General features: G+C 38.6%; 2 protein-coding genes across 5 annotated transcripts in view; one reads left to right on the top strand and one right to left on the bottom strand.

Moving 5' to 3' along the window:
• Gycalpha99B (guanylate cyclase 1 soluble subunit alpha 2) lies at positions 1-27507 on the bottom strand. The gene is made up of 11 exons (XM_034339838.2): positions 26404-27507; positions 11440-11513; positions 11056-11138; positions 3913-4258; positions 2617-2998; positions 2026-2205; positions 1509-1647; positions 1261-1427; positions 1014-1157; positions 781-935; positions 1-544 (listed from the first exon to the last, which is right to left on the bottom strand). Exons 1-11 carry the CDS (start codon positions 26641-26643, stop codon positions 346-348), a joined length of 2109 nt encoding a protein of 702 aa, XP_034195729.1. The 5' UTR covers positions 26644-27507; the 3' UTR covers positions 1-345.
• Gycbeta100B (guanylate cyclase soluble subunit beta-1-like) overlaps positions 1-27647 on the top strand; it is a 68669-nt gene that overhangs the window by 7589 nt on the left and 33433 nt on the right. The gene's annotated exons all lie outside the window — the stretch shown is intronic.

Genomic DNA, 27647 nt, shown 5'->3' on the forward strand with positions numbered 1-27647 from the left:
TTTGTTTGAGAATTAATAAGTGAAATGTTAACCTTTCATAGCAAAAGGTAAACGTACAAATTATAGTGAAGTAATAAGTCATAATCACAGTTTATCATACGGATTTATTTGTTCATATGGTCATAAGTATATAATAATTGTAACCTAAAACTCTGCGTATAAATATTACCGGCTCGCGAATCGGCCGTCAGGCTGTTAGAATCAGCGTCGTTAGACGGTGCCAGTTTTTTCTTTTTTTGTTTCGTGAATTCATTGAAAGTGTTATTACGAAGAAAGTAGCATTGGTACAGCGACATTCACGGACGACACGCGTTCGTTGAGACGATTTATGATTTTATTGGTTATCTACAAGCTGGCGCCAATTCCGTATTCTCTGATTGCGCTTTGAATATGAAGATCCAAAGGATGATTCACATCTACGTCCTTGTGCTTGTAACCGTACAGGAAATAAGACGTTCCTTCGATGTTAGCCGGAAATTCCTTTGGCAGGAATTCCTTTCTACGCGGTTCCAACTCGAATCCTGGTACGGGATATTTCAATAAGCTGCCATAAACAGATGTTGATGTGATTAACGTGAAATCTAATCGTAATTATGGAAATATACAGTTTATCACTGAGTTAAAATTTTATATTTATAATAGCACAGAATAGAATATTACCTCCACTCTTACTATTTTACAACGAAAAGTAACATTTTAACTCAGTGGATGGAGAATAAACTTAAATTATGGTAGCTTGAATTATTAATTCCAATCTAATTGATATCACTAATTACTTACTCGTATGTCGTTGGACTAACGTGGATACGAAGTGGTTCGCTTAGAGATTCGAATTTATTCGCTAAAGTAACGTTGTGACCAAAAAGACAATACCTTGGCATTTTCTTTCCAACAACTCCTGCCAACACCATTCCAGTGTGAATGCCAATTCGCATCTAATAAAAGAATAATATGCGATTCATAAAAAATTGTGTCACTATAATCAATAATTCTGAAAGAGAATTGATTCTTACCCTTATTGGTTTACCCTTGTGAGTTAGATGATTAGAACATGCTTGTATCATTTTTAGAGCCATCCAAGCTATTTGTTGTGCATGAATACAGGTATCACGGTGTAGACCACACGCCACGCAATAGGCGTCTCCGATTGTTTCCACCTACAATTTTCATTTTAATTAATAACAGACAATACAGTTAATCTTTTCTATATCGTACGTAAAATTTACAATCCTGGATGAATTTCTATAAAAAATTTCGCACCTTATAAACGTCTAACTGACCGCAGAATGAATCGAATTGTTCGTAAAGGTTTTGGAGCATGTTGATGACCATCATTGGTGTCGCTGTGGAACATATTTCCGTGAAACCAACAATGTCACTGAAAAGCATTGTTACCTCTGGATAGGTCTTTGCTTCGATTGTTTCTCCTGTAAGAATACAAATTCAGATGAAAAAGATCTTTTTCAAAGCATATTATGGATTCTAAATTTTATAATTTCAATTCTTACCCAACCATAAACGTTTCGCTATATCTGGAGGGAATATAAGATGAAGCAAACTGACGTTTTTTTCTCTTTCAGCAGACACAGCATGGTTTGCTTCTTCTATCGAACTCTTCAGCTTATCCATTCGTCTTCTTAAACCATCCTGAATAACAAAGTTATTATTGCTATATTTTTACAAAGTAGTTTAAAATTCATTTTTCTGCGATTTGTAAGAATGGCTCTGGTAACATCCTTTGATTTAAACCGCCATGTGTTACGGTGGCGCCGCCTAGAACATGGCGTCACCCATAAGCTGGCGCCTCCTATGTCGAGGTAACTAACAAAACTCCGACCTTATCGACCAAAAACATTAATCAATGTTTTAACAATAAAATTGTCAATAATACATAACGTTGTATACATAATCTACTTTGTTTCAATGTTAATGGAATACATTTATCAATAGAAGGTATAATATATCGCTTTTATGAATTCTTCCCAACGTAACTGATAGGATAATGGAGGGTGAATTTGATTATACCTGGGCTCTGGCTTGTTCTCCAACCAAAATGACATCTCTTGTTGCATCGTGTAATGGAATATCAGATATAAAAAGTCCTCGGCCAGTTAGTCCTTCCAGACCGTTTAGAAATGGTGAGCTCACAAATAGGATGGAATCCGATTCTGGACAATGAACCATCTGACCTTTCATCTCTAAGCCCTGGAACGATTGAAATCCCATTGGAAACAAAATTCAGGAAACGTTATCCACTGTGGGCAATGTATATTATACACAATAAAGTTTAATTTGGGTCGGATCAAAATGATACCTTGTTATCGAACATCCTAACAATTGGTTTGCAAGTTTGTATTTCGGGAATAGGGAATTTGTAACTTTCAAAATTCTACATAATTTCGTTATCACGCTAATAATTTAAAACAAAATGTAAGAAAGATTATATCATGATATTCTTGAGAATTGTTACTATAAATGCCTTAGTGTACACGTTCATGTTCACCGTAGCAGACAACGTGTTAATTAAAACAGAAAATTAATGCAGACTGTTTCAACGTCTGTTTACGTAATGTTACAACGTTCTTAATCACCGTACGGATAAATATATTCATGTACCTCCGCGGGATATTTATCAACGCCTTGTGGTCGTTGTAGGGTCAACACGAAAGGTGTGTTCGCTCGTTTCAGTATCTCGTGAAAGGTCAAAGTAACCCCGCTAGGTCGTGTAAAGACGAAGTACGTCGATATTTCTCGCCCCAATCGGTTTAGATGATGTCCGAAGATCCTCATGAATCCGACACCAAGCTGCACGAGCTCCAATTGTCGATCGACGACAAAGTGCCATGGAAACGCTTTGCAGAAACTCGCAACCCCCATACGAAGGTCCGTGGCTTCGGTCGAAAGTGGACGGAAAGGAGACGTGACCGTATCGACATTATCGTCGACCTCTGAATCGACTAGCAACTGTTCGCTGTAACGTTCTGGCGTAATACGATACCTGTGAAACAAATCATTGAAAATTATTAGATATATTTTCGTTAAAGTGATAAAATAGGAATCGAACTTAGAAATTTCTTCTACAGAAAAAAAGAGATTCAAAGATCCGTCCGGAGAGTCGGCGACGCATGGTACTTGGTTTCTGGGTTGCGAATCTTATGATTTCCAATTCTTGTTTTGGCAAAGCAATGAAACGAGAACTTAATAATAAATTTTCAACCCTCCAGTTGTAATTTCAATTTGTTGTAATCTACACGTTCTCGACCCACAATTTTCTTCACTCGCGATAAAGAACATTCGATCTACCAATTTAGAAACGTGCATTCGAGGTTGAAAAGATTTTCTTTCCGTAAACTTTTAATTAAATCCAAGTGTAATGAACCAATTATAGAACTCGCTTTGAAATGCTTTAACTGTGGTACTCCGAAGAAATGAGTAGAGGTAGATTTGCTATTGAACGAATTTTTTTTTCTACACGAACGTATAACGAAGCTCGAACACATATTAACAATTTCTTTTGTACCAGGATATTTAATTTAAGTGTTCCAGTAATTAATAAATTAAAAGTACATTAATTTTGAATGGATATATTCCACATCAAATTGTAATGTTTCATAAAAACATGATACGTTACAACTCACCCTATTCTCGGATGTCATAATTAAAGAGCTTTTCAGATCAAGTTTCACCATCTATCTTCCATATACTGGTTACACGTACACATCGTAAAAAGCTTCATTAAAAACGCAATATTAAAACGCATTCGATTCGAACTCGTTTTATTTCAAAGATATTATATCGAAGCATAAAATGAACCGTACGGATTTCAATACTCATTTATTGCAATCGCTCTCGCGTAGATGCAAAAATTATTTTTCATATGAAGGCAAATAAAGTAACGTCGATGGGACATACCTAAAAAATTTCGTATTATAGGGGTCAGGTAGAATATACACGTTCGCATTGTCGTTATAAAACTGTCTGGCGATGCCTTTCAAGCTGCCAACAAGTAGATACGCGATAGATGGATGGTCAGTTGTGAAATGCAGCTCTATCGCTTCCGGCGTGGCGATGCATACGAACTCTGCCTCCGCTTCAGATCCAGACTGATGTTGCACAACGTCGTTCACGCCGTCCAGAGTAGTCAGAAAAGCTGTCAGATCATTGCCGAGGCAACGGAACGCCCGTTCAAGAAGACCGACACAAGCGGTGTAGATCAGCTCCTGACCGAGGTGATCGAAAAACGTGCTCACCTCTACGTCTGAAAAAAATTTCGCTGAATTAGCTGAATTCTTTGCTGTAGGCGTCGAATAATCGCGCACAACGAGCTTACACGGCTCTGAAGGATTGATCATTCTTGAATGAACAAAAGAACGAGACGAGAATTGATAGGCTGCCACGTGAAAAAGTAATAATAGTTATTCTCACAGAATCTTATTTTATTAATTTCTCATTACACTTAATCCATCTTAACGCAAATGGAAAATGAATGAATTCCTATGTTAATCTTTTAAAATTTCAATAAGTTTCTCTGCAATCTTTCGCATGATAGCGAGGGAAAGCAATTTTCTTGAAAGTTAAAGACCAGATCACGATTCCAGCGATTCGTAAACTTTCGGAGTGACATCCTTCTCAGCATCGCGAACTTTTAGACCGCATGTAATGCCACTCGACCAACTTGCGACTGTAATAGTTTCTCAAAGCTAACATTTTACAGTTTACAACTGCGATGCTCGTTCTTCACATTTTTAACTTCCATCCGAGCAATCGGACTTTTCGCGCGTGAACACCAGAGATCGGTCAAAAATTTAATATCTCTAAATTAGAGGGCTCGAATAATGTTTCTCGATTACAGAAGATTAAAGGAAAAAACTAGAAGAAAACAGGCCAGTAAGCTTCAATTTGTTTCGTTCGACCTATTCGTTGCACTGACCCGAATGCAATTGTAATTTTGCTGACGAGACAACGCGACGGATGGAATTACTCGAGTCTTTCCTATCGGTAGAAAAATATAAGAGAAAAAAGGAAGAATCATATTTTGCTCTGATACATTTAAGATAAATTAATGCTCGCTTAAAGTGATTCAAAGTTCATAGAATCGTGTCTGTTTAGAATTCGAAGCATAGAAAGGACCATCAATTTAACCATTTTCACTCATCCTCTTTCACGTTCTCTTCGTTAGAGCTCGTTTTCAGTTTCAATCAGTTTCAAGCTTCGTGCAAGCGGTCATTTCTGCTTTCCACGAATGTTACTCGGCAAACTAACCGAAACTGTGATTCCTGACGCGCGTTTCCCGCCTGACGTTCCTTTATTCCCTTCGGCATAGCAAACTGGACGTGGAAATTACGCTAAACGCTTAGACGAATGTGGCGAAAGTTTACGCCAGCAGGTTCGTGCTGGTGGTCGATAAATGGCTGATAGATTCGAAACGGTATGCGAATCATGGTGGTTAGCTCCGTTGCAAATCGGGAAATCGACGCGACCTGAACGGGTTGTTCTAATGGCTGCGCGTATTATTTCCTACCGAATGTCACTGCCAGCACGCGATAATCAATAGCGGTTGGCATCGAGCTATATAATACGCTCGGCCAATAGCCTGGAACATCGCGTGATGTTTCTGTGACAGCCTGCCAAATCGTCCGGAAAACCTTGACAAATCGATGGCCCCTTGGCAGTTCGTATGTTGTTCACCTGCTCTCGGTTATCAACGAAATTCTTGTCCAACAGAACGTATCCAGGTCATAAGGACACCAATAACGATGAGTTAATAAACACTTCCAATCCCTTCCAATCACGGTACAACCTTCATTATCCGTACTAATTAGAGAACACGAGTGTGCGAATAAGCTAATTTACGGATATTAGAATACGCTCAAAATTCCAATATTGCACTATTCAAATAACAGAATATTCAAGTAAGAGAGCTTTAGTAAGACACTTAAAAATTTGTTGAAGTTTTGAACGACATCGATTTTGGAAAAATAAGTAGCTACTAATAAGTGTAAGATAATATTATGAATCATCAATGTATATTTCCTATTGAATAATCAATGCACCCCGGTTAGGTATCGTACTTTTGACAGATTTTTTGTAAAATCCAACACGATGAGATTATAAAGAAAATATAAGTTTACATAATTATAAATACGAGAAAAAAGGAAGCATTAAAAAGAAGCAAAAAATGTCGAGAAAGATATCATCCACAGATACTTTCAATAAAGCTCTATCTTCGAGGAAAATACGATTGTCCTTGACAGGCGTGAAGAAAAGATTCTCTCTATCTGTTTGTTGTGATCAATATTCCTGATCGAGTACTGGTATGAAGCGGCTCTCACACTATGGCAACAGTATTTCCATGACGTTCGATGGTCCTGCGAATAAAGAGGAGCATGATTGTCGGGCATAATTCTCAGGCACGATTCTCAGCCATGATCATTCGCAGGACGATTTCTGTGAAGCCTCGTCGAGCATACTCCCTTTGAGAGAACGTTGATATTCACGACTGATTGAATTGGGACAATATGTCGAGAGGGTGCACTTTAGTAGCCAACGTACCCTTCTCCTATCTGTTGTTCCACACATGGTCTTCCTACGTATATCGACAATTCTAAACTAATTTTATATTCAATACGATTATTTGAAATTCAACAGTGAGAAAAACCGCATTATTTACGAAATGACCAAATACAATGAAGACGGATATTTGGAATAGCTTCGAAGATTTGTACCCTTTTAAACGTCGATGCTACGTCCAGATAAATTTCTTTCTACCGTTAGCACGGTGTAACTGACGTATCAGGATTGTGTGAGCCGCCTCCACAAGCCAATACTGGAAAAGGTCTAATACCAGATACGCCTTTTCGAGCCGGAACGACTCGAGGCACTCTTACTCGAGGTTCCATCAGGATCACACGAGAAATCCTTTTTGCGCTTCGCCAACTCCGAAGAACGATCACGTGCAACTCTCTGCTCGAAACCACCCTTTTATTGTTTCTTTTTTTCTTTTCTTCCTTCTGGCAGTTATCGGTAACGTTGGATGGGCACGCCACGTTCGATGGCAAGCAGCACCGTGTAAATCTTTCCTCCTTCGAAACTGTATAAGTATACGTGTCCCTTTAACTTTAAGAGAAAATAGGTTTCAATGGTAGCCACGAAGTTTGCGAATATCAATGACCATGAAATAAGAAATTCATTCCATTATTTGGATATTCAGCGTGAATATTTGAAAGCTGTGTTGAAAATACAAAAGGTATTGCGATAATGAATTTGAGAGCAAAATTGTATCAAGCCTGGTCGAAAATGAATCTTCACAGGACGGGTAGAAGGATGTTCTATCTAATTGTGAAAGCGCAAGCTGTGCCTGTACGCCATAATGCGGTTACAAAGGGTCGACCAGTATTATTGCATTAGCGCACGGTGTGTCGTGGTAATGAACAAATAAATTCTTATCATCGAATCTTTTGTTGTACAACCATTTAACGGCAAAAGAAACATTTACCATGTTAACTCTTTGTTGTTCAATTTGATTCTGATACAGGAGAAAATATTGTTCAATCAATTGCGACATCGAACGTGATTCTTTTTTTATCCAACCAGAATTCATTAAAAATTGTATTTTCTTTGTTGCTAATCAATAACCTTCTTCGATCCTTATAATATCAATGAAGTTTCATAGCTCTATGTCACCATTAACTCTGTTTCCGCTGTTCTAAGGTTAAAGTGTAAATACGATTAAACATCTTGTAAACGATGCTCGTGACTTCCCAATGTCTTTCCCGTTGAACAGAACGGTTCTCCCGGAAATCATTGATAAGTTCCGACGCGGAAGTCGAATTTGAATACGTTACCTTGCATATTGATTGTCCATGATGATTAATGGGACGTTCACCGAGCATGCTCCACTATAGCTACAGTACTTGACAACCAAATGCAAATTAGGTTAACATGCCCCTCGAAGATGAAGGATGGGGCAGAACCACCTGACAACGTATATTGCATCCCGTCGAACGTGGTGGTTTGGAATTCTCGGTGGATCATTAAGATCCACCAATGAAGTGTACCATTACTTGGTGGTAGAGAGTTTGTATTGTCCAGGTGGTTTGTTGCATAAGGAATTATCCTTTGAACTGATCATTTTGGATACCACCAGCATTATACTGACAATGTAAGCTGATAATTGGAAGCTTTAATTGCGAAATGAATCAGTTTAATTAGTTAAAATTTTAGAAACATATAATTTTAGATTTGAGATCCTTTTTCTTTATTTTGTTACTGTTTCGAGTAAAACTCGTTTTAATCAAGAAGCGTTGAAGAAAACCCTCCTCTTATACATTTGTTAAACAGGTCATTATCATGACATTAGAGAATAATCGTTTAGTGTTGAGCATACGAGGCAAAAACTAGGACGATCCATTACGCCGCTGAATTCCATCGCGAGTTATACCGTATAATAACTTCATAGGTGTACATACATGAATAGTGAATTAGTAACTTGATTAAAGCTCATATAACATAGTTATATGCAACCACGATTTTAAAAGTTCCGTTGGCACAACTTGTAGCTATCGTTGAATGTAATAAATTTCTATCACAGCTAATTGAGTAAAGATAATTATGGTAACTACTCTCTAACTATCCTCCAACAATATTGGCTCGTTTTAAAACTAGTCACTTTAACGTTTCAGTTAACAACCCCATAAAACACCGACTGGTGTGTACACGATAGTTTCACGATGCAATAAATCGTCCAATATTTCGAAGCTACCGGGTCTTCAATTTTCTGAATAATAAAGGAATCAGAACGCTCGGAATCCTTCAAAGTTTTACTTTCAAACAACATAATTGATTTTTAAAACTTTCTCGAGCAATTTGTATGATTAAACCTCTTTAACTCCTTTGAACCCTTGATTTGAAGTGCTTTGAACTTTCTATACCCCGAAGATATTTGAGACTTCTCGGATCTCTTGGACCATCTTGATCCCCTAGTTTCCTTCAATCTCCTCGAATCTTCTAAGATCCTTTAAACTTCTTAGGGAGCCACAATTTTTTATGCAACGCAAGGAATAAGAAGTGCAGCTGCATTTGATCCACTCAATTTATTATCTTCCCTCTCTGTTGATGCTCAAATACACAGCTGATCTTTTACGAATACGCAGAACTTCGCTTTTTCCATTAACAAGAAGTATTTCTACTTGTTTACATCGTGTATAAAAATTTACCGACGAAACGTCGTTGAAAATTGAAATATCTCGCTTGCAGTTTGTGGATCATCAAGTATTTCTTTAAGAGAACAACACACAGGTATTTTTCGTTAAACGGAAATCGATAAGCAGGCTGTTACTCGAATAAAATACGATTCACGCGATCCTGTTAACGCAAATGCAATTTTCTTCGATCACGCTCGTCGACTTCATTAATCTTTCCCGTCAGAGAATTACATACATATCGTATATCGTTCATCGTGAAAAGTTTCGCAGATGGAACGTTTCTTGCAAGCTATGCAACGGCGATCTCGTTAGAACCGAATCATCGAGATAACGTCGTGCGTGTCTGGCATAGTTCCCGGGTATTTTCGTGGTATCGTGAATTTGCATTTCTCCGCTTAATTACCAGTCTCTGCTAGCCCACCCTTCGAATTTCGTAACAAGGAAATTGGTTGCAGCTGCTTCCAAGGATCCTAGAACTCTCTACAAATACTTGCAAAAATTTCATCCGTGTATCTTTTTAATAAATCGTATATTTGTGGAGATGAATTTAAATGAAAGATAGAATAATTAATTTTTTGCTCCTTCAACTTTAACTTTTTTACTATGAGTCATAAATTTTATCGACGCGTAATAAAGATAAATTTGAAAAATTTCTAAAGCCGTTCCTTTCGATTCTCCTCACAGTCAGGATTTATTCGGTCGGATTTCGATGAGATGCATCGATCTTTCAATGAAGACGGATAAAAGGGGATTACAAGTTGTGCCTCTGTTACCAAGATGGAATACCTTTGAATATTTTACCACCACGCGGCTGCATATCGATTGGTTTCTCGCGCTATTCCGTGGTCATTCAATTAAAAACTCGGTCAAGCCTGTATTAACGAATCCCGCGTTACCAACGCCTCTGTGAAAGAGCAAAGCGGCCCAAGACGCTTAAGGGTGAATCGCGGCGAACAGACAGGCTCAACGAAATTAGCTGTGGCTTCCGTGAATGAATAGATACTCTCGACGCTCTATTCATTGAGTTTCAATTTTTCTCTTTTCTTCTTTTCTCTAATAGAAGCCTCGCGATATTCATAACGCTTTGTCGAAGGAATTTTCGTATTCAACACGGTCCTGAATAAACTCCAAAAGATACGTAAATTGCAGTCCATTCGGCATTATGAAATCTTCATCTTAAACGTGACTATAGACTGATGTTTATAAACAGTCTTGATTTTATTTTACGATACGTTCCTCGTGTCTTAATTTACAGACTTAATGTGTTTTCTTTGAACAGAGACGAGCATTTTATGCCTTGACACGTTAATAAACAGCAGTCTCTCCTTGATGATCATCATGATGAATAGTACTAAAAAGGTTTTTGAAAGATAGTACACTTTGTGCGTCTTTTGCAAGAGTAAAAGATGATTTATCGCGACTAATATGTAGCGGATGATCAGATTACTATGATCGTTTTAAAATGATCAATTATTTGAAACACGTGTCAGAAAAGACTATTGTTATTATGTGCCCTGGATTTCGAAACAGCTCGGTACTTTTTTGCCTGATTTGTCAGAAGGAATTTGCATCTCTTTTGCAAAGCTGGAGCACCAGCAAGAGGGATCTATAAGCGTCTTGTAACTTTCGAACAGGAAGCCAGCGAAGTTGTCGTATAACTTTTCAACTCTAGAAACAAGAGAAGATTTGGCTGGGTACGGCTTCGGAAAACGGCGAAACGTCAATAATCATCATTGCATTCTTAATTTGTTTGCAATGACGCGACGGCGAATAGATATCCCGATGACAAATAAGGAACATCAATTATTCTTTCTTATTCTACGGAAACATTTTGTTAGTAGTAACGTCTTACCGCATTCATAGCTAAGTGTCTCGTAAATGTCCTCCAGTAAGTTATAGTTCTCTTCAGCATCGACGTTGTACAGCAGTTTCTCACTGAAATATCGAGTAAAATAGTGCACGGTTAGAGGCGGAACTTCGATTATAAATTTTGCCAGTGTATCTTTAACAATAAATTATTTTTTCGACGTTTTTCAAGCACGCGTCGCGACGCGGAAACGCAGATGATAAATGATAAGTTGATAGCTTGTGGTTCTTATATACATATGATAACTTTAAGCAAGAGTGCAACTTGATATTATAAGCGAAGGGATTAAAACGAGAACATGTCGACGTTATATTACTTTCAACTACGTGAAAAACAGAGGACGATATATTTAGATGGAGAGGTACTTACAGAGACCTCGAGGTTGAGAGTGGCTCCTCGCCTTTGCTCAAAAGGGCCCCCAGAGCCACGGCAACCACCTCGTTCTGTAATACAAACGAAAGTCTTCGTGTATATACTGGTGTATCTGTGAAGAAAAAAATATCCGCTGGATAAGTGATGCATACTTTACACCAGGTTGTACAGTGTGCATTGTAACGGGTATACACAGTTGCTGAGGATTACGGAAATCACAAAAGTTCCAGTATTCAATGTAGGATGTTTAACGTACTAAATATAAAAACCACTAAATTGAAAATGTTTTTTATTATATTAGTTTGTCATTTCTGTATTAAAGTTTTTGATGTATAATCAACTAGGTTGGTCTACGAGGCAAACTTTATTTGCGCTCTGTAAAATGACAAATTAGTGTAATAAAAAGTTTGGAATTTAATAATCTTAAATGGAGGCAAATGAAGATAGAAGAGCACGTTAAGCTGCATTCATAAAACAATAAGCATCTCGCTACTTTCATTCGAATCCTCTTCATTACCAAGAATTCCAAGAAGTTCCGTCTCGCTAGCACGATTTAATCCACCGCAGTACTTTCAATTTCACAAATTGACCATCGTATCAACTTCACTTAATCTAGATGATTAAGTTACGCTTCTATCCATTCGCGTTCCTCGAACAGAGGAGAATCGCGGTAGCGGCTACATGGGAAACCAATAACCGCGTCTCTTGAAACAGACGGCTCAAAAAGCGCGCGTAAACCGCATCTGTCACCGGATTTTTAAAGCGCGAACTATAAAAGAATATCCTTCATTCTTCTCCGCAAAGGTTACATAAAACGAACGTGTCGCTGGAAATAATTGAAGAGTTAAGGTGGCAAATAACTCTTTTAACTTTTTTTAAAAAGTTGCGATTTCTAGAATAATTCATCCAACTTTTTAATTATAAAATCGAGATTCTTTTGGTTCTTTATGCTGCATCCGAGAGTCGAAAGATTTTGGTAAAGCATTTTAAATTAGAATGAAATTAATAATCGCTCGAGATAATTTGATGAAGGGCTGTTCACGACCCCGATCCAACTTTTAACCGTAAATTATGATGCACGCTGCGCGGGTAGAATTTATCGCTCCACTTGGTGCGTCGCTATGGGCAACTATTCTCCGAAGAATTTCTACTCTACGCGGTTATGTGGGACATTACTTTGCCCCTACACGATCTTCGCTGGGGTTAAATGCGAAATCGTTTTCTGACCAGTTCTTCGCGACCCGTTCGATTGAATTACGGTCTGCATTATTCGTCGCCCTGGACGAACAGAAATTCTGACTTCTAATCTCGTCTTCTACACGACCTAGTTACCCATTGCCTCTTAATTAAAATTTCGTTTATGAAAAAGAATATTCTGAAAATGTTGATTTTCTTCAAATTTCTTGATACATCTTCACCTTTCGTTTCGCTCCTGGCATAATGAAAACAGCGCAAAGTGAATGGAAATGCGCTGACATTTGGCTAAGGTAAATTGAACGTTCTTTCTTTGCGGCTGATTCACGGCAATCCTACGTGAAAGTGCCAGTTTTTACTTTGAATGGATAAAAGACGACGAAAGGAAGAAATATTCGATCGATAACATAATTCTCATTGTTGGCCCTTGCTGTTACTTCTGTTTGACTTTGAAACGGTCCTGCTCGGTAAGAAGTTCCTCGGTTCGAGGGGAACACGAGGAAGGAAGTGCTCGCAATCGTCGAGTTGATTAAATTTCTTTATGAAGGAGAAAGTTTAAAAAGCAAAGTAAATATTCGATCGGAACTAGGCAAAGAGGAGAGAATTTTATTTTAAACTTTTCTTTCGATTTTACTTCCTCGTTGACAACCGAGATGTTATTATTTCTCTGTGTAATACCCAAGTTTCACTGATAGCACGAATACGTTTACAATAGAAAGCAAGGGACGCATAGGGTGCGTCATTATTCATAAATATGTTAACGCGAAGAAAAACGTGTAGTCGGTACAAAGAACACTTTCACCGGTTTTTGAATGTTATCCCCAATAGCCGGCCCTCGTTTTTTTCCTGTCCATCAACTTAATGTATCGAACGGTTATCGAATTTATTATTATTCCATACCAGACGGCATCTTTTACAATTTTTCCCGAAACGTGACAGTTTTTCGATGCTGTTCCATACCGGTAACCGTTTTCGCATGATTGATGAGGACAGTTTATATCGCCACGTTTCGTGCATCGATGAATAAAAAAAAATTCGAAACGAATTTCACCATTCAGCCTGTGTTGCGTTATTAATTAGCACAAATTATTCGACAACACGGTTCAATTAATCTGCGCGGTCGATTGTGGGTTAAGGATTCGATCGATAGGGATTTAGATGGACGACAGATTTCGATATATCGACCAGGTGAGCAGTGCAATAAATTAGTGAGTACTTAGGACCATAATCCGATCGGAAATAGTGATTGAATCGTGTAAGCTTGGTGAATGAGGCTTTAGGTGCTATGTTACGTACGGTAAAAAAATTCGAGGGTAAAAGAGCAAAAAGGGAATTGAAGATTAGAAAAGTTAAAACCGTGAAAGAATGTAAGATTACTTTGTCGAACAATGAATGCAGGGTGTTGAATCGAATTCGGCAGAAACAAGTTCGAACACACAAAGCCTCGGCTAGTCTTGTTCCGATTGGGGGTAAAATCGATAAGGGTCGTGTGCAAAAAATAGCACGTGTTTCTGTGAAACTAGATCCAGCAGAGTCTTCTTTCAATAGAACACGTTGCAAACTTCTAGCATTCCGTGAGAATTTTCCAGGGAATTTTAAAGCTTTTATAGGGTACGCTCAGACCGCTGCTGCTATTTTCCTCCTAGCACTTCCACTATTTGAATATGCATCAGGCTTTCTGGTCTCCGTTTCTTCTTAAACGCATTAATATACTGAAAACTGTGTACCGTAAATTCTTGCATTCTAGAGAGACCAAACACCTATGGTATTTGACAATTAATGTTATGGTATAAGGATTCAGAAGGGAACAATGTAAACCGAATCTAATTATTTCTTTGAACGAGACCATTGTGTTTCGTGAAATTCGTTGAAGGATTTTCTGGAAATCAGTGTTTTTGAGAGTAACCCGAGTGTGCAAAGGTAGGAATGAGATTTCGATATAGTTAGGGGTGGATGAAGAGCGTCTGGAAGCGAATAGAAAGGATCGGGTTTCTGACAAGTCTTTTGAAGATTGTTTTGGGAAGAACATGATTTTCCAGAATAGATAAATATTTCAGCTGATTGTTAATTGGAAAACATGATAATACACCAGAAAAATTCAGCTGGTGTAGCTGTTCTCGAATCGTTTCGTCTTTGCACGCGACGAACGCGGATTAGATTTTTTCTCCTCGTGTTCGCTTTGAAAAATACATCGGTGAAACGATCTAGAATTCCAAGAGCGTGTCCGACGGCTAACGCGAAACTAATTGTCCACCCTGTGCCCCACCCCTTGCTGAGTGACACGGGGACAGAAAGCGGGGGTACGACGTGTAAATTGGCAGAGCTCCATTCCGTTCGACGAATCGAATGATCGAAACCTCGTTACTTAGTCGAATTGCTGGAAATCAAATTTCCTATGGACTATGCACTTACGGAATGGTTCTTGCACCGAAAACGCGACACTCTACCTCTCGAATGATAACAGATTACGTTAGAACCTTATTCTCCTTCTAATGTTAAATATATTTCTTTATTCAAACCACTGTCCATATCTTCATTCTTTGAAAGAAAGCACGTTTCAACAAGCTTGCTGAAAGTTAATAACGCATTTATATAGCAGCCCTTTCGAGTAGTCCGGATCTTTTGAAGTACATATAAATCGCAAGAATGTGCCCGTAAAAAGTTTGAAGTATATCGTGCGGAGCATTCGAGGGACCTACTTCCTACACTTAAGGCAGCAAGAAAAGTTCGCATAAACTTTTGATTTTCTTCGAAATTCCCTATTTCTCGAGGAAGTGGTTCGAACTTAAGTTTCTTTGGAGCAAGGCTATCGTGATTCAGTTTATGAACACTTTATAGAACATAATCGTTCCGTCAATCATCAAGGGTATTTACTAACACAATTTTTCATTCAACTTTTATAACGCATGAAAAGAACAGCTTTGATTTAATCAAATCAAATCAAATCAAGTAAAGTAAGGTAAAGGAGCTAATGGAAAATTAAATTAATATTTTTCTAACAAACTCGTCCAACGTGCCGTGGTTTCTTGCGTCCAAAGTTTACTCCACGTTGAAACGGTAAACATTGACACCATTCAATCGAAACTGGAGATTTTAATATACGCAACGTACACAAAATCGAAAACGATCACGCTGGAACGAATAACGTACGAGAAAATCAAACATCGTTCGTGTTGAAGCTGTAATTCGAGAGCTGGGATATAAAATTACCTGCGAAGGATCTTACCGGTGATTGGTACTTACCAGAACCTTGATATAATTGAATAATTGGTAAAAGTAGGGAAAATTAATTGAAGATTTAAACGAGCTGTTTTTTAATGCGTAGCATTGCAGTAGCTGCAATGATAAAAGAACAAAGCGATAACGATTGTCTGTGAACGAAGCATTGTGTCTATTCGTTGTTTGTCGCAGCTCAACTGCGATAAAAGTTCGTTTCGAAAATCAAAGGGAACGATTATAATGAATAGATCCTTTTCACTGAAAGCATCAATGCGTGGAGATATGCAGTTTTGTTCCTTTTCCCATAGCAAGATCTCATTTTAAAATGTATCGTTCACCAGTGTTATGTTTTTCTGAACAGAAAATACTGAAATGTGTCTATCGTTCCACGGCGAATGGAAAATGGAAAAATACTGCGAAAAGTCGTATCACTGATAAGGCGAATCGGCTATCAATATATTTTAGTCATTCCTTTTTTTCTCAATGGAAAATGAAATTTTCCATTGTTCCAACGATACGAATTTAGCAAATTTTCGCGTACACAATTATTACACGGTAAACGTGTACAACCACTGGAACACGTGTATTCAATTAACAAATATTGTATCAGAGGATACAATGATCCTGTGATATTAATTTATTTCGATATCGAAACGCGATGGAACGGATAATCGCATTTAGTTCAAACGTTGTTTATTTGACGTGCTGTGCTGTTTAAACATTCCACGTTGCAGTGAGCTGGAATGCACGAAAGAAAAGTAATAAATAGTGCGTATATTGAACGTTCGTTTCATTTGTTCGAGCTTCGGGATCGGTTTGATCAATTTTCAATCATTTTTTCGCGTGCGTTAACATTTTCCTCATTGACGATCGTTTATCTCTCGGTTATTTTTCATCCGGCTAAATTACGGTAAAAAAGGAAAATGTATTGTGTGGAAAAAAAAACCGAAAGAAACTTGGCTGTGAAATTGAGGCGAAACGAAGTGGTGGTTTGGGGGTTGCATCGAGGATAAATGCAATTGAAACGATACTGTAAGGAAAATAACGAGATCTGTTCCGCTCAGACTCGCGAATGTAATAATGCAAAAATTTCACGCGCGAATTCTCCAGTGAGACGGTACAACGTATAGAATACACGAAGATACCCAAACAGAGAAATATCTTCATAGCTAAAAAAGATATGAGCTAAAAGCTTTTATTATTTGCGCGGTGGATTAACTAAAAAGAGAGAATATAAAAAATGTAACTTGTTACATCGGTGGAGGGTTTCTAAGCAAATTTTGAAATACTGGGATGGTTTGTGCTTCCTATTTTTGTCTTTCGATCGTCAGAATGAGGTCAAAAGCGAATATCGGCTACCCTTTTCAGCCGCCACCTTTCAATAGAAACAGCTCTTGTCTTTAGAAGCACATAGGTCGAAGAAGTCTTTTATCGAACCTCGATAAATTGTTCCACAGATTAACCTGTATCTTCCTAATATTTTTCACATCCCTTATAACCAACATTCAGTAATAGTATTCATAGATGACCTAAATCGAATATTTTCTTATTTGGTCTGAATTCAAAACGTGATTGTTTAACAAAATTTTTGTTCTTCGAATGCATCAGATAGAAGAATTTAAATTACTCTTAGCATTTCGTGGAACAATGTTTCCCTTTTTATCTCTATCGAAGTCGCGTCTCGTATTTTTGGTCCGCAGAGGACGTGCAAGTATGCCTGCGTTCGGATCCTCGTACGTTGGAAATGCATGTTGCGTTCCAGGACTCAATAAAACTTGTATCTTTTCCCGATGCAGTCCGTTATTTACGATCCCTGGCGAAAACGGGTGTAGAAAGGATTATGAGCATCGGAACGAGAAAAGCCATCCGTCCGAGAAATTGCGTTCCGATTTAACGACAATCCTGCAGAAATTAGTTGTTGATGGAAAGAACGAGCTCGGCGAAAAAGAAAATCGAAATGAAACCAATGAAAGGGAAAAAGTGCAGCGAAACGGTGTCGATGGAAATTGTTCAAAGTGATCGAGATTGCAACGATATAAAAATGCTGCGATTTGGATTTGTTGCAATTTAAAACTGTAAATCCTCCGGCGAAATAGATGACAGATGTAGCAGTAGATAACTTCATTTAAACATGTGTGGTAAAGGGGGATATTTTATAGAAATTCAATTTAGAATTTGATTCAATTATCCGATTGAATAGCCACTTTGAAGAATTATTCGTTCTTGGTAAATGAAGGGAAATACTCTGTATAAAATATAATATAATATTTAATATCTGTAATTTGTGGAATCCGCTGAATAGAATTGCCACGTACATTGTAAAAAGAAATTTCGGGTTATAATCTCTGTTACACGTTTACTTCGTTCTCCGCTGATATTTCCACGTATGCGTGTTTAAAAGCATAAACTCGTAAAAGTGAAGAGAATACACCCACACCGGACAAGTTCGTAAATCAACTTTTTCAACGTAACAGCAAGCACTTTCCAGTTACAGTTCACTGACTTTCATTCTGTAAAATAACCCGCACGGTTGTAGTGCAAAAAAAATATGATTAATTCGTGAAACTATTGCCTTTCATGTTTTTGTTAGAAACTTTTTCATAGATTTTTTATTAGAATCAATAGTTTCGTTTTACTTTTGAAACTGGTCGAAATTCGTCAGCGTATTCAGCAATATTTTTCCTATGTACATGTTTGCCGACGCATTTAAATACAGCCTGTGGTTGTTGTTTCTCTGTAGTCTATTACGTCGAATCGATCAGGATGTTTCTACAGGATGGTTGCGGTGCCACAATAGTTGCCCTGGTATCAGGTTCAAAACGCATCGTGACCCACGCGATTATTTCGAGACACGGAAGCACTGTAAAAGCCACCACCGCGTATCGATCGGGGGTATCGTTTATGTTTTCCATTTACACTTACCTAGACACAAACACAGGACAAAATCTGGTCCACATATTTTAAGGCGACGTCCGACCTTGTTTTCGAATCTCGACCGGAAGTCTAAGAAAACTCAACCCCTGTTATTTATTACGACTCCTGCGACCGTATTGAACGCCCTTATCGAAGCGAATAAGATGGTGTATTTTCTTCCAGGAAGAAAATATAAAATTTTCCAGTGAAAAGTCTTTTATTACACGTTGATTATTACAGATATCTGTGACTCTATAGTCAAGGTATTAAAGAATATTTTTGTCGGTCGTAAAATGACAAGGTTTGTTCGAACCAGGAAAAATCCGTGGTACGACCATTAGTCAGCGAATTCGTTCGCGATTAGCAGCTAGTTAAATCCTTCTCGAGCCAGAGACGTTCTTTTATGCGTAGCAAATGGATTGTAAAATTCAATTTATCGCGAACCGAATAATACGAGGTCTTTCTCCACACGATTCACCATCCGCCTTCAACGATTATCCTTATAATGGCTGAACATCATGCCGACGTTCTATTTATCCATTCGTCGTTTATTAATTGAATGGAAACTCGATTTTTTCCCCTTTAATCTAACCAGTGTACATACGCCCCACTTTGAACTACCAACGGCACGATGAAAATAAGCAACTAGTGATTTTCCTTTTTCCAATAATCTATGGGACATTGATTTCACACGTTGAATTTTATGTACGTGGAGAAAATCGAAGTGTAAGGTACGTTAAAATAAAAATTGACCCTTTTTATCGTGGTGCGGTTTAATTGAAAATCGTTCACTGTGCACCAGACATTAATTACGCGATAATGTAAAAGAAACGAAGGAATATTTTTTTCCTGTCTTACTTCATTAAAAATGAAACGTGACATTTGCGACCATAGTGCTTTTGAGTGTAACTCAACTTTTAAAGCTCGAACGCGAGATGTAAGGCGAAGGTGAAGTATCCTATAAAACCTGCATATAACTTCAGAAATGGTTATTGGTTGCGGTTTTTAGTATCTCTCAGCGTTTCAGGAATTCTTAACATTTGTGTATCTCGTACATATCTCTCTTTTCCATTTGGAAATTTTCATATTACATTACATGAACGATTTAAAACCAACATTGCTAATGTTTGAAGTAGAGTATCGTTTATTTCTTGAAGACGTTCTTCTACGAATAAATTTGTCAAATATTTTATCTATTCTGAAAATTCTCAATCGTGGACATTGGATTCCAATTGCTTTAGAAAACTCAGTGCACTTGGAATTCCTGGAAGGAAGTCCATTGATCGAAACTCAATATCGAAATTTTTCCTTACGTTTCGAGCTGTATGAAATTTCAATGGCACATTAAGGCAGAAGCAAATTCAAGCACTAGTTCCAATTGCATTTGCATCGGTCCGCCATTAGCGATTATTGTTAAGTGAACTCTCATAGCTATGGACCTTAAGCAGGCAATGTAAAAGCTACTTGGTTTAATTTGCCACTCTTTCGGGATTAGACTGCGTAATCTGTTTAATTCCTCTTTACGAGCCTCCTTCAGAAGCGTTGAAAAATTTAGTGCATTCGAAAACAATGAGTCCATCTTTGTATCCTATCAACGATCGTATTTTTTAAAGCTGCGTTTATCTTTTATTTATCACGATGTCTAAAATTTGTGGATAACTCAAAGTAGTTCGTACTTCAATTGAAGATCTTTTCCATCATTATTTTTAATGAAAAAGTACCAGCAAAGAATCGCAGAAACAACGTCAAATTGAAATTCCGAATCCTCCGAAGGAAGTACTTTCCATGGAAAATACTTAAACAGATTAATTCAACTACTCGAGAAATCCTCAATTTGGAACTAGTCTGAAGTACTTTCCAGTTGAAGCACCAGCAATAATTTGAAAAAAAAAGGAGAACAAGAAATGGAATTATACTGCACGAGGAAAATACGATGTTTATGAAAACTCGTGGGAAAGTTAGCAACGAAAATGTCGAATTTTTCGGCAAGGCAGCGGCACTGATTGAATTAACGCGCCGTGAATCCGGCGAATTAAACGGCAAAGCAGAAAAGAATACGTCGCTTTCTGGCGCGACGAAATTAAAAGTGGAACCGAGAAGCGGAAAAATAATATCTCTCCGACCGTGCCACTTCCTAGGTTAATTGCTCTCGACCTTTTTCGGTGGAGCTAGCCTACTTCAACGGTTCTCCTTAAAAACCGTCGATAGATCCACTTGCCTTGAAGAATTTTGACAAAGAAAATAAATATATCGCGACTTCTTCGTACTACCGTTTCCACGAAAAAAGTCTTCCTTAGATGACCCAATAATATTTTCATTGTTCAGCAAAAAATTTAAAGAATTATCTATTGTGTCTCATGAAACGGTGAAAATTATTTACGGAACAAAAGACAATGAAGAATTAGGTATTTTGGGAAAAATAGGGTATTCGAGCGATGTACTTCAAATTGACGGAGTGGCAGTAGGAAGCGTTTGCACACTATACGAGGGCATAAGAGTGTTTTTAAGGGTGGTCAGTGAATTGTGAGAGCAGTATAGCGACAATAACGAGCAGAGAGAACGTCAAGAGTTTTTCGAGCGAGCGTTTAAAGAGGCAGACGAAAGGGTGTAGGAAAAAGTGTGAATCCAAAGAGAACAGTCGTTCTACTTGAAATTACCCTTCCGATAAAGTGTTCCATGTAACATGTTGGAATTGGAAAAATCTTTCGTTGCTATCGATTAAAATCCATTAATGCACAGTTCTATTTACTTTTGAAAAAATCTTATTTAATCATTTTCATTTTATGTTTATTTTTCATTAACCTAGGAAGTCGGCGAGATGTTATTTTTCCGCTTCTCGGTTCCACTTTAACATATGATTTATTTTGACGTTTAAATTGTACTTGATGTTTCACTTAGTGTATATCTTGTCTGAAAACGTATTCTCAACTCAAAAACGACATGAAAGTGGAAAAGTTAATACAGTACCGCGAAAACGGTAGTTAATGAAAGTGCAGCGTGCAATATTTCATTTCTAGAATACAACCGAGACTTGTTATTGGTTTCAATTACTCGACACAAAATTTTATACTTTATTCGATTTCATCGGTAATAAACTAAAACTGTTTGTCCATGAGTTTTGCGATAGGAATCGAAAGGCTTCGATGTGTGGCTTCCGCAACTGTAACTAACAATAAGATTCAATCTTGATTTCAATGTATCGATGACGTTTCACATTTGAGGGTTCTTGTATAGTCATAATATTCATCTGCAGCCTTAGTTTCCATCACATTTTGTATATTTTTAATCATAATTTGTACTGTCAGGATTGTATAATATTAATTTCAATTTTCTTCATTTATCACAGTAGCAAACCGCAAACTAATTAATTAACATATACCTAACGAATGCACGAGTGGGAATACGAATCGTAATTGATCCGAAATCGGTTAAAGTTCGTAATTAAGTTTTCAAATATTTTACAAGGCATTGAAACTTCATAAAAGTGTAATTAGATCCTCAATTGTTCGAGTTGCCGACGCCGAAAATTATAATTTGATTCTTGAGAACCCTGGGCCACGAAAACACGATGATATAAACCCGATGGAATCGAACTCGCTTATCGTTGTAACAGTTGATTTCCACGTGCATTATTTCGATTGACTAATGGACACGGTCTCGCAAGATCACGATGCAATTATGAGCCAGCGGATTCGCTTCGAGGCGGTTACTTCGGGGTGCGGTTGTTCCGACTGAGGCGGTTGTAACCGCACAACCCCACAAAGCGTTACTGTCCGTTCGATTAAACAACCCTGCATCGAATTTCACTTCACTTTGGAGTACTAACGAAAAGGCATCACGAAAGGAAAGTCAAAATTTCCAAACTGACTTTCGTCGATATAGCCGCGATTCTGTCGATGTTTATGCCGATCAACAGGCCGTTCGTTTGTTTCATTAAGATTGGATTTCTTTGAAGCTCGGTTTTGTTTACCGAGCTGAAATAATAGATCATAGCGCGGTTAACAGAGGCTTGAAATCGTGTGATATCGATGCTCCTTGGGATCGGGTTTGCGGATTCCTCGACAAAGTTATCACCACAACTGTCGCATCCTCCTATCGTCCAATCTATCATGCTGTTGTCTGTTCAAAATCAAACGTGAATCGTTTCTGTTTGTGTCAGAGTGGGATCAAGATCTTGTTGCTCTTTGATTGTGATCAGCAATGCGGGTTTTTCAATCTGTTCTGCAAAAAGAATATACAACAGAACGTTTCTAATTCCTGCATGAAATTTCTATAAAAATACTCTAATAATCTTCAAACTAATTTAAATCGAGCTACCTAACTTTGTTCTTTTTAGAGTACGAAACTTTAGCTTCTCAGATGTTTCTTTCAGAAGTCCATTCTAAATATTTGAGCGATAATTATCTCGAGCAACCTATCTTGTTGCTGTTCTTCCTCCGCTCGTATTTGCACAACTTGGAAACAGAAGCACGTTAATTTTTCCCGACAAATGTACATAGAAAAATTGCTTCGACATCGTGTTTACATTGTATTTATCTCTGCAAAATATTTGAATATTGCTTTTAATACAAATGGGCTGAATGTTCGTTGGAGCAGACAATGAACGAATCAATTTACAGCTTAGTATTATCCATTAGCGAACATCCAATTTCCAATCGCTTATGCCTTGAAGGGAATTTTCGATTTGAGCTTCAAATTAATGTCATCGATCGTGTCGAGCTATCTATGTTTCAAAATCCTTAAAAAATTAGTTAAATCTTTTTGAGCTTCCACTGTGTTGGAATTTTTTTTATTTAATTCTGTCTACCCGCGTACATATTTTTCAGTGAAAAGAATCAGCAGACAATTGGAATACTGATCTATCACAAAAACTCCGTCGCTCGATATGCAAATTAAGTCTGTAAGTTGGAGGTATCAAATTCGAATTAAATTCTTGTTGCTGAAACGTATCGGGCAATATGCAGGAATTCAGCAAACGGGACGTTTCTAATTTGAAATTCATATTGCACTATGACTGGTAGTGTCTTGGTGGCCGAAGAGAGGAAGCGGCGAGACACAAGGGGTCGTTTGGCAAATGTTAAACGTTGCCGCGTCATTCGAGAGTCTCCCTCGAGGATCGATTATACTTCGCGGGTCGGATTGATGCAGGGAACTAATGGGAATTTCATGACGGCAAGGAAAAATGGGGCCAACGACAATGGTTTGTTCGCCCTTAGCTGCGATTTCGTTCGGCCTCGATGTCCTCGTTAAAAAGCTCGACGATTTTAGGACGAATCTTTCACCCGACCGACCATTAAGCCTTCGATCGATCCAGATTGATCATTATCACGGATCCTGTTCCTTGTAAATTCAACCTCTCTCTTCCTCTTCTGTTGTGGAATATTGAAGAAATTTTTTCACGCTATCGACTTTAAAATGATTTTTGCTGGTTTGTATAACGAAAAGAAACTTTCATATTCGTTTCTCCACGACTTTTAAATTTCATTCATACTAGGTGGTAAAACAAAGCGATAAAACTTGGTACATAGTGCTACTGCTCAGAGAAACTTTTGAAATCCGCTTGCTTTATATCGCTGGAAAGGAGAGGTTCATTAACGTCTCGATTAGTTTAATTATGAAATTAACAAATATAGTACCTGACGCGATACAAATTGTTGTAAACTTCGAAGTGATTTCTCGAGGAATAATAAGGTAGATGAAATATGGTAGTGATGAAGTATCGTAATAAGGGTGGATCCAGAAGCTTTGCTTTGGGCGGTAGACGAAATATGTAAAAGTAGATTATTGAATTTTCTTTCGCATAATTATTTATTGACATTTTTATTTTAAGGAATTTATTTTACAATGTAAACTCTAACTTTTAAGAGTCAATCGCTGCCCTTCTGGATTCACAACTGTATTGTAATTAATTGAAGCGTTAATTATGTCTGTTAAAGTACAATCATAGTTCCTCTGTTAAAGTTTGTCGTTGATTATTCTTAGCGGAATTTATTCGATCACACGATCCGGTTGAGGGAAAAGTTCGTTTTCAATTTATTTGAAAGCCGTCTCAGACCCGCGTGAAATTTATCAGGCGTTAAACGAATCGCGAAAGTGATTTCGTAAATCGTATCGAACTGGAGGCCGTCGATTATTCGACGGGGATCGTAAACACGGTACACAGGGCGGAAACATTCTTTTTTCTTACGTCTCGAGGAAATATTTCTCGTTGCGTTTCCATAAGCGTGGCTATTAATCGACGCCGAGGTACGTCGAGGTAGACAGCAAGAAACTTCGGCACCGTTTTTACGGGACAGAACAAAACCGGAAGAGTTTCCTCGACCACACATTTATTACACGATTCCGACCCAATTCCCGGCGGGGAAGAATTCTAATTTGTATTACAGCAAGAACGTTGCTCGTATTTCTTGCCAGACGATCTATGACGATCTTATCGCGTTTAATAACGAAGCGGTTACGGCGACCACGAAACATTCTGCTGTTGTTGGAAGAACAGATGGATCTTATGCATACGAAAGCTCGATTCCGGTTGTTTTTCTTCGACCATAAACCAATGACATCGCACAGTGGTTTTGGCATTACCAAAATTGATCTAGATAGATCTGAGATACGATGGAACATTCGTTATCTAAATTAACCCTCGAATAGCGGACCTGCTGATGCGGTGACGATTTAAATTTAGACCTCTTTTCGTCTGTTCATATTTTCATATAAATTTGAGTGGGCAATTTCAGTAGAAGTTTTGTCAAATTAATAAGTCACAGGTTGAGATAAGAGAAATTTTAGAACTTTATATTTTATAGCAGGAATGAAAGCGTAAGATAAAGAAGCTCTCATCCTAAAATGTATGGGATCCTTATCTTTTTAGCTGATAAATTGTGAAAGCTTTTTAACCTTCGTACGGCGGACTTGTGAAACATGCATATCCCTTATACAATGCTACGACTGCCATATACTTTAATGTTTAGAAGGGTGTTCATATATTGGAAAAATAACAGAGAGAGTTTAAATGATGCGTTTATCAATTTTCTTCTTTCAAATAATAAAACATCGTTCCACCGTAGATGAAACTGTAATTCTCGGAAAGATTTCTCGGTGTTTCTTGACATGTTTCCAGTTGGATAGAAACAGTCTCGACTCCGCTTAATCGTACGTTGATCGATAACCAGCATATAAAGAAGAAACGTAACAAGATGCGAGTAGCACGCGAAGGGAGGATACGCGATGTCTCGTGATTCTCAAGTGTGGAGGACCGTTAAGAGGATATTCGAGGATGGACGAGTAAAAGCAGTAATAGAGCTCGCGTTTTCGTGGTAATAACGTGCGGATAGGGGGCAGGAGAGAAGAAAGAGACTGGAGAAAATTGAATTCCCAAATTTTCGGAGAAATTTATAGAAAGGTGGCAAACTCTGAAGAGAGAAATCGCATAAACTCCCCTCGTTTCCCATATCGCGCGATGAAACTTCCACCCTCGTGTTCCAACTTTCTCGAGTCTCTTTCTCGAACGCGATCAGATGATTCCTCTGTAGCAAACTTTCACAGCTGATAACCTGTTCTCTTTTTCAACTAGAGGTTCGTTAAAAAAGTATGTAAAAAAAAAAAAATTATAACGATAAAGTATGATAGTTTAGCTACCGATGGATTGGTCAGCACCAGAACAGCGGCCCTCAGGTGTTTCAGGTTCAGTGTCTGCGTGTCTTCGGTATCGTCTGTCTCCTCTCTCATCAGCAACGACGTTACTTCAAACGAGGATTGTCTCGATTTTCCACCGTCGTCTCGTCCCAGTCGACCGATCCGCGGTTGACCGTCGTTCCCTCGTTCCCTTTGCTCCTCGCAGCTCGCTTTCAAGCGTTCCCGTGAAAAAGGACATGCCATGTTGTTGTCCAGCTTACGTCCCGCGCTACAACTCTACCACTTGGATCGGTTGGTTTCGCGTTAATTCTGAACGAACGAGTTACGCGCTACTCTCATGTTGATCGTTGATCAGCTGTGCAGTTGACATTTCTTTGTATCTGTCTCTCTCTCTCTCTTTCTCTCCCTCGCTGTTCAAGCCACTTTTGTTTAATTTTTTCCCTCTTTTCAATCGGTTTAACGATACACGCGCGTTCGTTCGCTCCTCTCTGATCTGTCTGGTCGTCTTGTATCGGCTTTAGCCGCTCTCATCGTTGCTGCTAAAGCTCGTACCTCGGCCAGACACCTGCTGTAGCTGTTGTCCGAGCCTCGTGTATCAGGCTGCTGTTAACGACGCTATCATTTCACTTATTACTAGCTGGCACGCGCTTATCGCCGTCCGTGTTACCGCAATGCAATCACCACTCACCACCCGGCGTCCTCTACGACCCTCCTCACCGGGTCACCAGCGGTGTGCACGCGGTTGCATGCTACCCTCTAACTGGCCGCTCACCCTATCCTTCCGTCTGCATTTGCCCGTTCGATCAAACGTGTACGACGATGCACTCGTATCGGCGATAACTTCGTTCAACCGGGCTTTTCTTCCTTTATTTGCCGTTGTTTCGGCGCGGATACAACGAGACGAAACGGTTTCAGTGACACCGGTATATTCGAGGATCAGTATCGCTGGTTCATAGGTGAGTGAAAAATAGGATTCCGCGCGCGGTTACCAAGCTTTTCGACCCTTAATCGTGGTACACGATCGGCCGTCGATTGGCAAGCACGCTACGTACAGTGGCGTGTCGGAGCGCGTAGCGCCATACTAGTCGCGGATTGACCGAGGCGCAACGAGCAGCGCCGAGTCGCCGTTTCGTCGGCGAAGGGTGCACGGAGGGAGGAACTCGGCTTCAGGGAGAACCGTCGGGGCTCGGGGTTGCGAGGAGCGTCGAGGCGCCACGATGGACGGCGTTGGAAACGCCTGCGCGAAT

Source organism: Osmia lignaria, chromosome 10 (assembly GCF_051020975.1).
Source record: "Osmia lignaria lignaria isolate PbOS001 chromosome 10, iyOsmLign1, whole genome shotgun sequence".
NCBI classification, from domain to species: Eukaryota; Metazoa; Arthropoda; class Insecta; order Hymenoptera; family Megachilidae; genus Osmia; species Osmia lignaria.